Source organism: Lepidothrix coronata, unplaced genomic scaffold, assembly GCF_001604755.1.
Source record: "Lepidothrix coronata isolate B3197 unplaced genomic scaffold, Lepidothrix_coronata-1.0 Scaffold3, whole genome shotgun sequence".
Classification (NCBI taxonomy): Eukaryota; Metazoa; Chordata; class Aves; order Passeriformes; family Pipridae; genus Lepidothrix; species Lepidothrix coronata.
In genome coordinates, this window is record NW_016690183.1 from 4,233,109 (window position 1) to 4,247,194 (window position 14,086).

The following is a 14,086-nucleotide window of genomic DNA, read 5'->3' on the forward strand; positions in this document are numbered from 1 at the left end:
TGTTTTTTCTCTATGCTCTATATAGATCTTGTTTTGGGGGGTTGGTTTTGCTGGAAGAAGCCACTAACAGTCTGCCGTAAACGTACATGCACAATTTTCTAATTGAGAAAATGTTATTTTCTTGCTTTTTTAATACAAATTGCACTCAGCATCTTGAATAGAAAGGAGAAGCTTTATCACATTGTCTTTAATATCACTTCTAAAAGGGTGAGGCTGACCAGAAAAGGCATGTGTGTGCATGATCCCATCCATCTCTTTGCCAGCAGGTTAGTCAGTCTTCCTCACTGCTGTCTATTGAATCTGTACCTTGTCAATTTAAAGTGTGCAAGAGGAAGACTCACCCAAGGTCACAAAGCTGGGAAAATTTAATGAGGTTAGGTAGCTGAGTGCAGGAAGAGCCCTGGCAATTTTCCTACCTGGACTTGACCATTGTTGAAACCAGAGTCCTCTGGCAGCATCTCATAGCACCACAGGGAACCCATGTCATAGGCACATATGCTGCCTCCTTGAATGACTCCTTTTCCTCAGTACAAAGAGGATGAACTAAACATTTCTCCAAGGAACCTGAACTTTGTATGGTGAGAAAGCACAATAGGGTCATTGATGTACCCAGGTTATTATTATTTGCAATCACTATATTTTTATATATATTTTATATATTGACTATATTTTTATTTCTATGTCTTGGAAACATTTGAAGATCGATTTCTGTCCTGGGAGAGCTCACATAGCCTCAGTGTCTGGGACCAGCCTTCCGTAGGAAGGACCCCCAGCCCCACCATCTCCAGTCAAAGGCCCAGGGGATGTGTCTCAGCTCAGCCTAGGGCCTTTAGTCCCTGCCTGAGCCATGCTGTACATGGGCCCATGTCTGCCCCTGTCTCCTGGGTGGGCCTGGGATCTGCACTACAGAGACCTGCTCTCTGGGATGGACCCTCAGACCTAGGTCATAGCTTGTTATGCAGAACTCTAGGAGTAACATACTGTATTCTATCCCATTTCTATTCTTGTTCCCTGCATGCACCATGACTCGAATAATGAACAACAGTTTAATTTACCTGAAATTCCATGAGCTTTTCAGCATCAAAAACACTTTCAAGGACACATAACACAAAAGCAACAACCAAAATTGGGATTTTATTTTTGGTTTTATTTAAATTTTATTTTTATAAATCCATATCAGAGCCACTCTTTACAAGCATGTGTAGCCAGGAGCAGGCTGATATGTCTCAGTTTAGTTTGAAAAAACATCCTTTGCAGTCTGTCAATCTGACAGAGCTGCAGAAAGCAGCAGAAGGAATATAGGCCAAGAAAACCTGTTTCCTGAAGAGAACATGAAGAATTAGGATCAGGAACAACCACACAAAAGAAGAAAAAAAAAGAAGTATGGATGTGGGGCATGAGAGGCCATCTTTGTGGTGCATGAGCAGCTGGCAGCAACCTGGCCAAAAGGAACTGGAAGAGCCTGACCAGTCATCATGCTCAATGCTGCAGAAGAATCAAAAAAACCTGAGTGATGACTGTCAGTCTGCACTGGTGTAAAGTTCCTTCCTGACCCCAGCACTGGTGATTGGCTATTCCCTGAGCATGTGAGCAAAACCCACTTCCGCATTATCCCACAGGCTGGTCACACCTCCCAGGAGATGCCCAAGACCTGTTCTCCCCCAGTCTGGAGCCATCTCAGGGCTTCTGAGAGTGGCCACATGCCCTTGAGCGAAAGACTGGCAGAATACCAGTGAATGCCCCAAACCACTTGGACCCCTGCTAACATCTCTGCATCCCATTTCTTACAGATTCTGCTCCTGGCTCCACAGGAGGTGAGGATGGAGAGCTCTTTAGTGTCACAGGTACTGACCAAGAAGTAGCTGTCTTTGGACTTTCGTTGAGATGTCTCATTGGAGAAAAGTGAATTTTTTATAAACACAGATTTTCTTTAACATTCTTAGGAGACTGAGTCTCCCCAGGTTTAGACCATTTCTTGAATGACTCTAATGAAAGTCTTGGTTCTCCTGATCCTGTGTCCTGCAGATCTTTCTGATAGTTACATCAGAAAACCTCCTTTGCTGACAAGGCTGCAAAACGGAGAAAGATTTTTCCCAGCAGGCTAGGCTCATTTCTCATTTGCAGTAGTGTACTAAGAGCAGCTCTGGCATTCGTTCTTTCATCTGCTGTGCAAATCAAAGTATGATGTTGACATGGGGCCAGGTGTTTATACCAAGTGTCAAGTGAGAGTCCTGACCTCTCTCTAAAGAATCAAAGAAAGATTAAGAGGAAATACTGTGTGGATGCTGCCCTAGACAAATCTGAGATTTGCACAGCTGCTGATTTGTAAGATGGTGGGTTGCTGTCTTGGTTTACTGACAGTATGTCCCAGGAGGTGGGACCTCCAACGGAATCGAAACCCCTCCCCCCCAAATCAAGAAATTTTTTTAAATTACAAGGTGTTTGAGTGAAGTATGAAAAATTAATAACAGTATTAATAAAAATAGAGAACAAAACAGAACAAACCCAAACCCAAACAATAACATGTCACCTTAAACCAGTCTTTCAGTACTGTGGCACCGAGACAGCAATGAGGTTCCGGCGGAGGTCGTGTGCGGAGTGAGGGTGTGGGGATGTGCAGAGCGGCGCTGGCGCCAGAGGTGCGGAGTGAGCAATGGCGGTGAGCAGTAGCAGGGAATGTGGGGCGAACAGTGATCATGGGCTGCAGTGGCGGGCAGCAACGGCAGCTGTAAGCAGTGCTTACTCTGAGATGATAATGGCAGCAACAACATCAGTGGTGAGCAACGGCAGGGAGCGTGGGGTGAGGATCGATGGGGCTCCAAGCTGCAGGGAATGGCAGGGTCTGGTCAGCAGCGAGGAAACTGCCAGAGCCGAGAGCCATAGCGAGAGAGAGCAGCCTGATCATGCTTCTGCATTCGCACACCTCTGTCGGAACCAGAAAGAGCGAGGTCTGGTAGCACCAGCAGTTTTATGCTTCCTAAGCTCTTGTGATATCTCCTGCATCGACCTCTCCTGCCCACCAGCCCTTTCTGCCCCCACGGGGGGGTGGGGGACTGTCCAAAACAGCGTGATGATATGAAAAAAAAGAAAATCTTCTTCATTTAGGTAAACCATAACTGTTGCACATCCTGCCAGTCAGAGTAAACAGAGCAGCTTAGGCATTCTTAGCCTCCTTGCTGAATTAGTGTCTGGATAACACACAAATAGTCTGTTTGTATGATGCTACTTGTGTAACTATTCTAGTCTACACTGATATTGTTGGTAGTACACTGGCACTACCAAGTGTGCTACCAAATCCCTATTCTCTGCTTTCATTGCCTTGATGATAGCCATAATCATAAAAAATAATTATTTTCCCTAAATTAAAAAAGAAAAAAACCCACCACCAACAACAAAACAGAACAAACAAACAAAAACCCAAACAAGCAGACAAACAAACAAACAAACAAAAAAACTATCACTGCTCATGTGAAGGTCCTGATAATCATAACCTATTGGAGCCCCATATAAAAACCCTGTGAGGTAAGTATTGTCATTTTTATTCCCATTTTACATGCAGAGAAACTGGAGTGAATGTTGTAGTCCGGGTCACATAAGAAGTCAGTGAGCAATCTGGAAACAGAACTCTAGAGTCCTAACAGAAAGTCTTCTGCCCATCAGTTTGAGTCACTAAAGTTTTAAGAAATTAGAAGTCATGAATCCCCTTTATCCTTGCCACTGGCTGCCGCATGTGAGGAGCCCCGAAGAAAAGATACAAGGACTCCCTGAAACAACATCTCAGCCTTGGCCATATTGATCAACACAACTGGTCTACTCTGGCCTCCAATCGGGAGGCCTGGAGACACACCATCTATAACGCAGCTGTCTCCTTCGAAAACACACGTAGGATCACTCTCGAGGAAAAAAGGCAGCGCAGAAAGAACCGTGTATTGCAGAATACACCATCTAAGGAGTCTTTCTGCTGCGCCTTTTGCAATCGGATTTGTCTGTCACGTATTGGCCTCATAAGCCACCAACGTGCCTGTAGCAAATGTGGATAGAGCCTTCCCAAATCTTCGTTCGCGAAGCCTCGCCATGAAAAATGATGAAGATGATAAATACTACTGTTACTGTTCTGGATAAACCTCTTAAAACTATTAGCAAAATCATATCTTCTGGCAACAACTCAAATAAAATTCCAGGTATCAATAAACATTTCCCCACTCTAAGCAAGGGAAAATTAAATAACAGTTTGGCTGAATCTATGCTGAGTACAGAAAATGGAATAAATATGGAAAGTGAATGTGCCTCAAAGAGCAGTAATTCACCTGGATATTTTTCAGCCTTTTAATGAATGTGAATTTAATCTAGTTGAAAACAGGAAGGATTGTGACTATGAAGAAATCCAGATGTGTCTTTCTAAAATTTATGAAATCTGTAGTTTTTTATTTCCCAAGATATTTTGGAGCATGATTAATCATTCATTGAGCTTAACAAGATTGGAGTGTGTGACTGTTCTAGCATTTGATGTTAGCTAGCTCACACAGGGGAATCTTTTTCACTTAGGATTCATTCTGAGAGTGATGACTTTTCTTTTAAAATGCTTATCATACTAATTATTGAATTGGTTATTTTGCAAATAATAACTAAGCATAAGATGAAAGCATTTTGATCATGATCATGTTTAATTTTTTAGTCTACCTATGTAAAGAGGTAAGAAAGCAAGACATAGATTCAAATAAACAGAGTCAAGAAGTTGAGAATGGTCAGATTCATATGTATTCCACTTCTGACTTTCACAATGACCTGTAGTTTGCTGGAAAATCAGACAAAATGCATCAGATCTACCTATTCCTGAATTCTGGGCAACATGATCTCTATCCAGATTTATTGTTTTGAAATCATCTTGATATTTTGGGTACAGTGAGGTGTTAAGCTATATATATTTAGATAGGTAAGTATAGGTCAGTTGCTTCTTCATTTACGTATGACAATTTAGCTACTGTCTAAACTGTTGTTTCCTAACCCGGAGAATGTTCCTTGGGATTCAACTGTATTGATGTAGTCTGCTGGGATGTCTGAATAAGGGCATGATTTCAAGATCCAGTGTTTCAAACTGGTTAATTGCCCAAATTTCAATTTTGGAAATGCTTATGTTTCATTTCAGAGTTTTACATCTATATTTATGACTTGCATTTTTTTTTCTGAATGTTTTCCTAACCCAAAAGAATCCCGGCTTTCAGGCTGAGAAACCCTCCTCTGCACATACAGGCTGTGCTGAATGGGATGGACACAGTTTCTGAGGAACTGATTTCTTGTCTACTAGTGAGTGAAAGCTAGGCATGGTAACCATCGTTGTTATTCCTTTGTCACCACCAGCCATCAAACCTCAGCTGCATCACCTCAGGAGGCCCACTCACAGCTCAGGAGACTATTTCCCTGCCTTCCACAAGAAATTGGAGGAACATCAAGTGAGATGTAAAGTGCTTGATGAGAGGGAAAGGATGAGGAAGATTCAACATATTTCCCAGAGCTGGAATAGGAAATAGCAGAAGAGTTAAAGAGGCATCCTGTGGAATGATGCTTCTCACAGGCAGATGGAGGATATTGTGCAACCATTGCACAGCCATACTACACTGTACAGCAGCTGCAATTTTGAATAAAAGCAAGTGTATGATTTAACTAAACGATATAATGGACATTTTGTTAGAAATGTTCTCAGTAGCCTTATTATTGCAGCATATGCGCACTTAGTACTAAAGTATTGGGCTGCTACTTTAAAAGATGTAACTGTATATGGCTTGTCTCCTGTCAAATTAAGCCAATGCTTTCCTAGATTATTTGGCTCCTTATGGCGTTCCCAATGCGACCTTCTGCCTACCACAGGTAAAACAATAACTCTTATTTCAGACAGCAAGGGAAAATTTTTTATTGTCTAGCAGTACTGAGAATAAATGTCCTCCTGTCATGGTGTGACCTATCAGGAGGATGCAGGTGGAAGGCTGGAGTACAGAATCCTCTCCCTTCACTCACTGGAAAAAGAACACATAGCACAGCATTAAAATTGTTCTTTGCTCAAACTCTGTTCAATGTTAAATAACACTGATTGTTTTCTATGGCATTAATTTAGTTGAGTTTGATCTCATGTGTTCTTTTGATGCATAGTGTCCCATGGCTCTGAGTTTCACAGCTGAACGTGACCCTTCTGAAAAAGTTGCTCTTGGCCCCAGATTTTGCACTTTGAGAAACAGTGGCAAATAGCTCTCTGCCCTCTTTCTGGAAGCCCCTGGTGGTTTACATACTACCTCAATTGTCCCTTTCCAGTCCTTTTTTTACTCTCCTCAGAGGCAAACCTGCTCTGCTTTATATCTTCCTTGCTGCTCTTCACTATATCTTTCTTTGTTTTATTCTAAGGAGAGAACAAGTACTGCACGTGGCTCAAGTGTCAGGTACACCAGAAATCTATAAAATAGTGTAATGACACTTTCAGTTTCATCTTCCAAGCTTTTCTGAATAGATTTTTAAGTTGTACTTTCATTTTTGAACCTCCTTGAGGACTGAGCAGTAGTTTCTGTAGAATTACCTATAATAAATACTAATTAATTTATAGCCGAAACACACATACAGAGTTGCGGAGTTGGGGTTTCCTCTCCCTATATGCCTCATTCTGCACTTACCAACACTGAATTGGTGGTTTTGCCAATTACACTGAAGTAAGCTGCTGCTTCTTATTTTTCTATTTCTTCCCCACTTTACATTCTTCATTTCTGTTTCTTGCTTGCTTTCTTCTTTTACCAACACCTTTTCCAAATCACATCTTCTGGATAAGTACATTGAATAGCAGAAACAACAATCCTCCTTTACTATGAATCCTGACCATTTCATAACAATTTTTAATTTATTTCTGCATTTTTATTTTTCCCCCATCGTTAACTAGTTGTTTACCTATCTTAAGATCATATGTTGTAAACTTCTTTCAATCCATGACAGCTCAGTAGCTTTGACAGTCTTTGGGTCAAGCCCTTGTCAAAACAGAGAACAGCAAAGCATATTGGCTCCTTCAAGGAGTGTCGAGGTTTGTGAAGCAAAATTTCTTGTACAAAAACTTGGCTGAACACTCTCTGTCATAAGTATTCCTGCTATGAGTATCCCCACTACCTACTAGTTCTATTATTTATATTTGTGAAAAATTTGCTCACTGTGAATTTGCATTATTATACACTACAAGTTTGTAATCATGTCTAACACCAAAACTACACCAACTGGTGTATCCACCGTTGCTGCAGGACAGTCACATTGAAATCATGGCTGGTTGTTGAATGAGAAAAGCCAAGGTGTATTTCCAGTGTTATAGATGCCCTTCACTGCAATTCCAGGCACACTCACCGCAAGGTCTCACACCTTTTCACAGTGTTTTGCTAGACATCTTCACTGCCTGAGTACTCTGATGTCACCATGTTTCAGTTATTTTCATCTGTTGTACCCTGTGCTTCATGTTTGTGATATTGACCTTCACCACCACCAGCACTTGTGACTCCAGCAGCGGGGCTGGGTCACTGCCTAAACCAAATGTGAAAAGGAATGCACTTTAAAGCCTCCTGCTTATGAAATGTATTTATCTCCAGGAATTTTCTGAGAACTGTATTTTGCTTGTAGAATACCCTAAGATATTTTACACAAATTGGCTGTATACTGCATGTATTACATCCATGTATATATATGAATATGTGCAAAATTACTTCTGTGTCATTTCCTTCCCTTTAGGGCACTTTACCTAACAGAGAACCTGACTGTTCTCTGGACAAGTGGACAGCACTAGGTCACCTGTACATGTTGAAAGAGGAGTCTTTTGGGTTTTTGCCTTTCATTATTATCTACAGTTTATTTGGGTTATTGTTTTTCTGTCACAAGCGTCTCACAGAGGGATTGATTTCTGTCTTTGCTCTCCTGGTCCACACTCTCTCTCTTGCCTTAAAGCAGAGGTAAGTTGTCATCTTGAATGTACTGGTATGTAGTCAAAGTACAGGGTAATGAAATTACCTACCTGAGGTGACATCATGGAATCATAGAATGATTTGGGTTGGAAGGGACCTTAAATATGATCTCATTCCAAGCCCTCTGGCATAAGCAGCGACATCTTTCACATGGCCAGTGCCCCATCCAGCCTGACCTTGAACACTTACAGGGATGGAGATCCACAGCCTCTCTGGACAACCTGTTCCAGTGCCTCACAATTCTCAAAGTAAAGAATTTCTTCCTAATATTCAATCTAAACCTACCCTTTCAGTTTAAAGCCATTGACCCTTATCCTGTCAGTGCCTTTGCAGAAAGACCCTCTTCAGCGTTCTTGTAGGCCTACTTCAGACACTGGAAGGTGCTATAAGATCATCCTGGAGCCTTCTCTACTCCAGGATGAACAACCTCAACTCTCTCAGACTGTCTTTATAGGAGGTGGTGCTCCAGCCCTCTGAGCATCTTTGTGGCCCTCCTCTGGACCTACTCCAACAGATTTGTGTCTTTCCTGTGCTGAGGACCCCAGAGCTGGAAGCAGCACTCCAGGTGAGGTCACACAAGAGTAGAGTAGTGGGGCAAAATCACCTCCCTCAACCTACTGGCCATGCTGCTTTGGATGCAGCCTGGATATGATTGACTTTCTGGGCTGCAGTCACACATTGCTGGCTCATGTCCAGCCTCTCATCCACCAGCACCCCCAAGTCTTTCTCCCCAGGGTGCTGTTGATCTATTCATCCCCCAGACTCCTGATACTGGGGGTTGCCTTGATCCACATGTAGTACCTTGCACTTGGTCTTGTTGAGTGTCATGAAGTTCACATGAGCCTACTTTTCAAGCTTCTCCAGGTCTCTCTGGATGGCATCCTGTACTTCAGGAGCATCAACTGCACCACTTATCTTGGTGTGTCATGTGGAGTGTATATGGTTCCTAAACTATATTGGAGTTCTGTTCAGTTTCTTCTTTGATCTCATTTTTCTCCAGCTAAATCCATTCTTTACTGAACTGCTGTCCATTAGAATGTCCTCTAGAAGGTGGCTGTTCACCCAAGTGGTTTAGAGATGGTTTTTTTGGTTTTTTTTCTGGAACCGGGGAAGGTGAAGAATGCTGCCAGATACTCACTGGTATTGGAAAGATATCTCAGAATGTCTCTTTCCTCTTTCAAAGCCTGGGGCTTTTGGCTGAAATGAAATACTGTAAAGTGGGGGAGAGAGGATGTTGTTGCAGACTGTTCTTAGTAAAACTTGGATGTTTTACAGAAATAATTCCTAAGTTTAGCACTTAGTTGTGCTGATGGCATCCAGCCTGATGCATAGAGATGTGTAATGGAGTCGATGGACTTATCCTCTCAGTCCAACCCTGACATCTAATGTACAACAAAGGAAAATTTTCCACAAATGAAATCCGTGTTATCTGGGGGAGGGCCAGCTTTGAAATGCATTTGACCCTTTTTTGTATTTATGATTTTGGAGATAACCACTTGCTCCCAGCATAAAAATAAGTCTGTCTGTCTAGACAAATTTTATGATCTTAGGTCTATGATGACATTTAAATTTGTTATCACAAACTCATTACAACTATCAACACTTGCAAATTTAATCTTTTTTTTTTTTCTCTATAGTCCATTCATGAACAGAGTCTTTGCTCTAATCACTGGATCACTTCACTACAGCAGAAAAGTTTGTCACTCTGTTATTTGAGGAGTAGTTCTTTGTTTATTTTTTTAGGAAAGGATTAAAGCCTGAATTAAAATATGAATGTTAAAATCCATGGTGAGTGAGGCACAGAAAGACTCTTGAGTACTTATTCCTTGATTCCTTATATTTTGTGTTTTTCCTTGGGACTCCTCATTGCTCTGGCAGCCCATTGTTGTGGTTTCAAAACTAAATTATATTTATTGTGAACTTTCTGTGAATTTTTAACTCAGCTGACAATCACTCCCTTTACTCCAAACCTTTCTCCTGATCTCTCACAGACCTGCTAAGCATCACTAAGAAGCCCCCTTGGTATGGATCCTGGGCTATAGTCACGGAATGACTGAAGCATGATCAATGCCTCTGGAGTTGGCCAGTTTTAGTAGGCTGCACTGAGGCAGGTTACTCAGGGCTGTGTCCAGTTTGGTTTTGAAAATATCCAAGGATGGAGAGTCTGCAACCTCTCTGGACTATCTGTGACAGTGCTCAGTAGCAAAACCATGTTTTCTTACTTGTAAGTGGTGTTCCATGTGTTTCAGTTTGTGCCCACTGCCTCTTGTCCTGTCAGTGGATACCAATAGGAAGAGCTCCCTCTTTATTCCTCCCCATCAGACATTTGCGTGCATTATTATATGCATTGATAACTTCCCTTTAAGCTTTCTCTTCTCCAGGCTAAACAGAATACAGAAAAACAAACCTGTGGCAGGTATAACTTTGTTTCAGACACTAAGACCACCTAGGGGCCTAAAATCTTCTTTGAAGGTCGGAAAAAAATTGACAGCTTGGAAAAATCCAAAGCTCACAGTAATGTGTCTCACAGTCATATATACACGTTGCCGTTCAGAGGATCATTGCAGCTGAAAGAATAAGCACAAATGCTCCATCAAATGCAGTTCTTTTATTTCTAGAATGTGCATAATAATTTAGCGGTCACTTGTCTCTCTGTCCAGTCTGTGTCTTTTCAGGATTTTTCGGGATGTCAGGAATAAGGATGGATTAAGCTTCCCTTTACAGCTCCTGGATCTGACAGACTACATGGGTTCCTCATGCAGGACCAGAAGCCAGTATCATGGGGTAGAAACTGGCTTTAAATGTTCACTCGTTCTATTTCTGGATCTACATTGCCAAAATATTGGTATTTCTGTTTGCACCACCTCACTTTAAAAGGCCTATGGCTTTTTGGGAGGGATGTGAGGAACAGAATAATATCTGTTTATTAATTTATCTAAATACAAGTGAGAAGCCAAAATTTCTAATGTGCTTCACTGACATGCTTTTTTGATTTTTGCTTGTAGATGGTATTGCTGGGCAGTCTCTCTGCATACAAGAATACTGTAAGGTCATGTGTAAAAAGTGTAATCACAAAAGGTAGGGATGGCATAGAACACGCAGGAAGATGATCTGTTATGATATCTAAACATATCAATTAATTTATGTGGTCAAAGCATTATACAATTATCAATTTACTAACCACTAAGACAAAATTTCAACCAGACATAAATTCATTGTGATTTTTGCTAAACTCAGTGCATGCAAATGGTGCTTTATCTATGAATATAGTGTGAGTTTACAATAGCATCATGAATGTTGCTTTGAATTTGTTCCACATATCCCATGAATCTCATATTTAGCACTACAAAAATGCTCATCACAACCCCTTCAAATAGGTGATGGACTTTCTGTAACCCTTAGTTGAAAGTTGTTAAAGCATAAGGCCATTAAATCCCTTAGTCCCAATTTTATTGTAAATGGACACCTGTGTCTTAGTTTCTAGGTAGACGCTAATTGAGAATTCACTTCAAAAATATTAGCCATTAATGATCTCCTGACTGCAGTCTTTTATTCACTAACTGAAGCACTTCATTCCCTGCTGAGGGCTTGGAGTGGTTGTCCCACCCAGTGCAGACTTCTGGGTTAAGATGCCATTCCAGATAAATATCTGAATGCAAGCCAGCTATCAAGACACAAAGCAGTCAATGCACATAGCAGACAACGTAAGTGACTTCAGTCTGGAGCATCCCAGTCCTAACAGTCCTATGGAAATGCTTAGGTGTGTCTGTGCTTTCAGTTTCCTTTCATTTTTGCTGTAATGGCCTTTGGGGACACTGGATACAAAAGCATTTCTGCCCCAGAACAAACCAACTCCTGTCATTTGTCTGGGGAGAGCAATTTGTTGGTTTTAGCACTATCTGGTCTTAAATGGAGACTGAATGACAATAAATAAACCCAATAAACCACTGTAGAGTTCACACATGATTCTGCAAAACCTAAAGGCTTTGTTTTGGGGGAAGGGGAATTGTCTGCCTCATTTGAAAAAAAATTATTTTATTCCCAAACAAAATGACATTTAACACTTTAACTGACTGCAATGAAGCATGTGGAAGCAGACAAATGATTCATCACACTGCTTCCCAGGAACATTGCGAAACCTTCTATTAACTTAATTGATCAAGTGAAAAATTACTTTTAATTGCTTATGTTGCTCCTGAGTGGAAGAACAGAAAATGCTGAATTGCCAGGTTGTGAATATGCAGTTTTAAAAGAATTGCAGAATATGATGTGTGTTGCAGCATTTTTATGTCTGGACTTCGAGTTGATCTATACAGGGATGGTAAATTAGGCTGGTGTGCCATCAGAGATGTCACTCAGACTGTAAGTCCTCTTTGCTGAACAACATATAGTGCTAGGCTTAAAGGGTGCTTTTTTTGTTGTTGTTTTGGTTTTTTTTTCCCTATTAAGCTGTGTCAGAATTCCCCAGGCTTGGAAACAAATCCTTTTCAGAGCAGTGAAGTCAGTCACATCCTATTTGTGCTCCTGCTTTGTGTTGTTAAGGGCCTTCATGTCTAACATTGCTGATGTTCATTTGAATCTTTTCAGGATTCCACACTCTCACTCTTGCTGTATTGTGCACTGAAAATATTCACCAGTTTCACTGGTAAAGCTAGACTTCAGTCACACGTATTTTTTTTCACATACTTGATGTGACATACTTTACTGTGTACCCTACATTACTGTTGTTATATGAACTATTGATTGTATGTTAAATATTATCTCACTGATAGGTTAACAGGATAAAAACAAGTACACCTCCTAGTTATCAGGTATCCCATTAATAATATAGCAGGCCTCTTGTACACTTTAATATGCAATTATTTATTATAAGCTTGTTGATTACATCTTGAAGCTCGATATTTGTGAATAGACTGCATTCACATGAAAGATGCTGGGTCAGTCACTGTGGCAAATGAAGTCCAAACTAGTTCGGTCCTCAGCTGTCTACCTAAGAGAGTTAAAAAGATAACTAAATTCAGTCTGCCAGGCTAGATGATTTACAGTCTTAAGCTCTGCCAGGGGAGGTTTAAGTTGGATATTAGGAATGAATTCTTTACAGAGAGGGTAATCAGACATTGGAATGGGCTGCCCAGGGAGGTGGTGGATTCACCGTCCCTGGAGGTTTTTAAGATGAGACTGGATGTGGCACTTAGTGCCATGGTCTAGTAACCACGGCAGTGTTGGATCAAGGGTTAGACTTGATGATCTCAGAGGTCTTTTCCAACCTGGTTAATTCTATAATTCAGTGATTCTACGATCTTCAACCTCTCTGCTCAGGTCCCTAAGGGCCCAGCTGGCAGTGCTACTCTGTCTATCCCAGAGCTATTAAGGTAAGCACAAACTGGCCATTCTACCAGGCTGTAGCTCGCTGTGAAAATTCTTGATTGAATCAATGAGGTAAACTAATAAAAAGAATCACATGGTGCTGTTCCACCTTGCAGTAGGCATATGCCATTGAATAACACTATTCCTATTACTCAGTTGTCACTTTCCACTTTCCAAAAGATTTTCAATCTTTTCCACCTCTTCTAACTGACCTAGAACTCAATTTAAAAAGCAGATGTCAAAAGAAATTATTTGAAGCAAAAGGATCAACTATCCAACTATTTTATCTTTCACTGACCAGTGGAGACAGTTGTTTACACTGATGTAACAGGCAGGCATTGCACTTCCCTGATGTTTCTCTTCTGAGAGCTCTTCCCTCCATCCTGATGTGTCAGTACTGACAGCCCTTAGATGTAAATTTTCATTCTACAGTGAATCTCTCTTTTCCTCCTCACAAACACAAGTCATGAGCAGATACAGGCAGAAGAAATTTTTGCTTTCAATTTCAGGGTCTGGCTCCTGCTCTCACACCTTCTCCATCTATCACATCAGCTTTGCACATGGAAATTTTCACTGTGGTCAGTGTTATTCCAGAAGAGGAAAGCTGGACAAATTAGGTAAAATGTCAGGAGAAAAATGCTATTCGAATCATTAGTTAATGTTTTACTGCTCTGGTATCTAGTTCCAGGTACACTCTATGAGTGCTGTCCTTTGTATTAACCCTTATCACCACATTGCACAAAGCT

The 14,086-nt window shown here is 41.0% G+C and overlaps 1 protein-coding gene across 10 annotated transcripts in view; it reads left to right on the plus strand.

The window, feature by feature from the left end:
* Positions 1-6,297, plus strand: part of PDE1C (phosphodiesterase 1C) — a 286,375-nt gene extending 280,078 nt beyond the window's left edge. For 8 of the 10 annotated variants that reach the window (XM_017822899.1, XM_017822907.1, XM_017822981.1 and 5 more), the window contains 2 exons: positions 1,791-1,844; positions 5,359-6,297. In XM_017822899.1, the coding sequence (XP_017678388.1) occupies positions 1,791-1,844; positions 5,359-5,528 (224 nt within the window). In that variant the 3' untranslated portion in view covers positions 5,529-6,297. Of the gene's footprint in view, positions 1-1,790; positions 1,845-5,353 lie in introns of all 10 variants that reach the window. The other 2 variants (XM_017822916.1, XM_017822992.1) reach the window with 2 other exon arrangements.
* Positions 6,298-14,086: the final 7,789 nt, after the last annotated feature.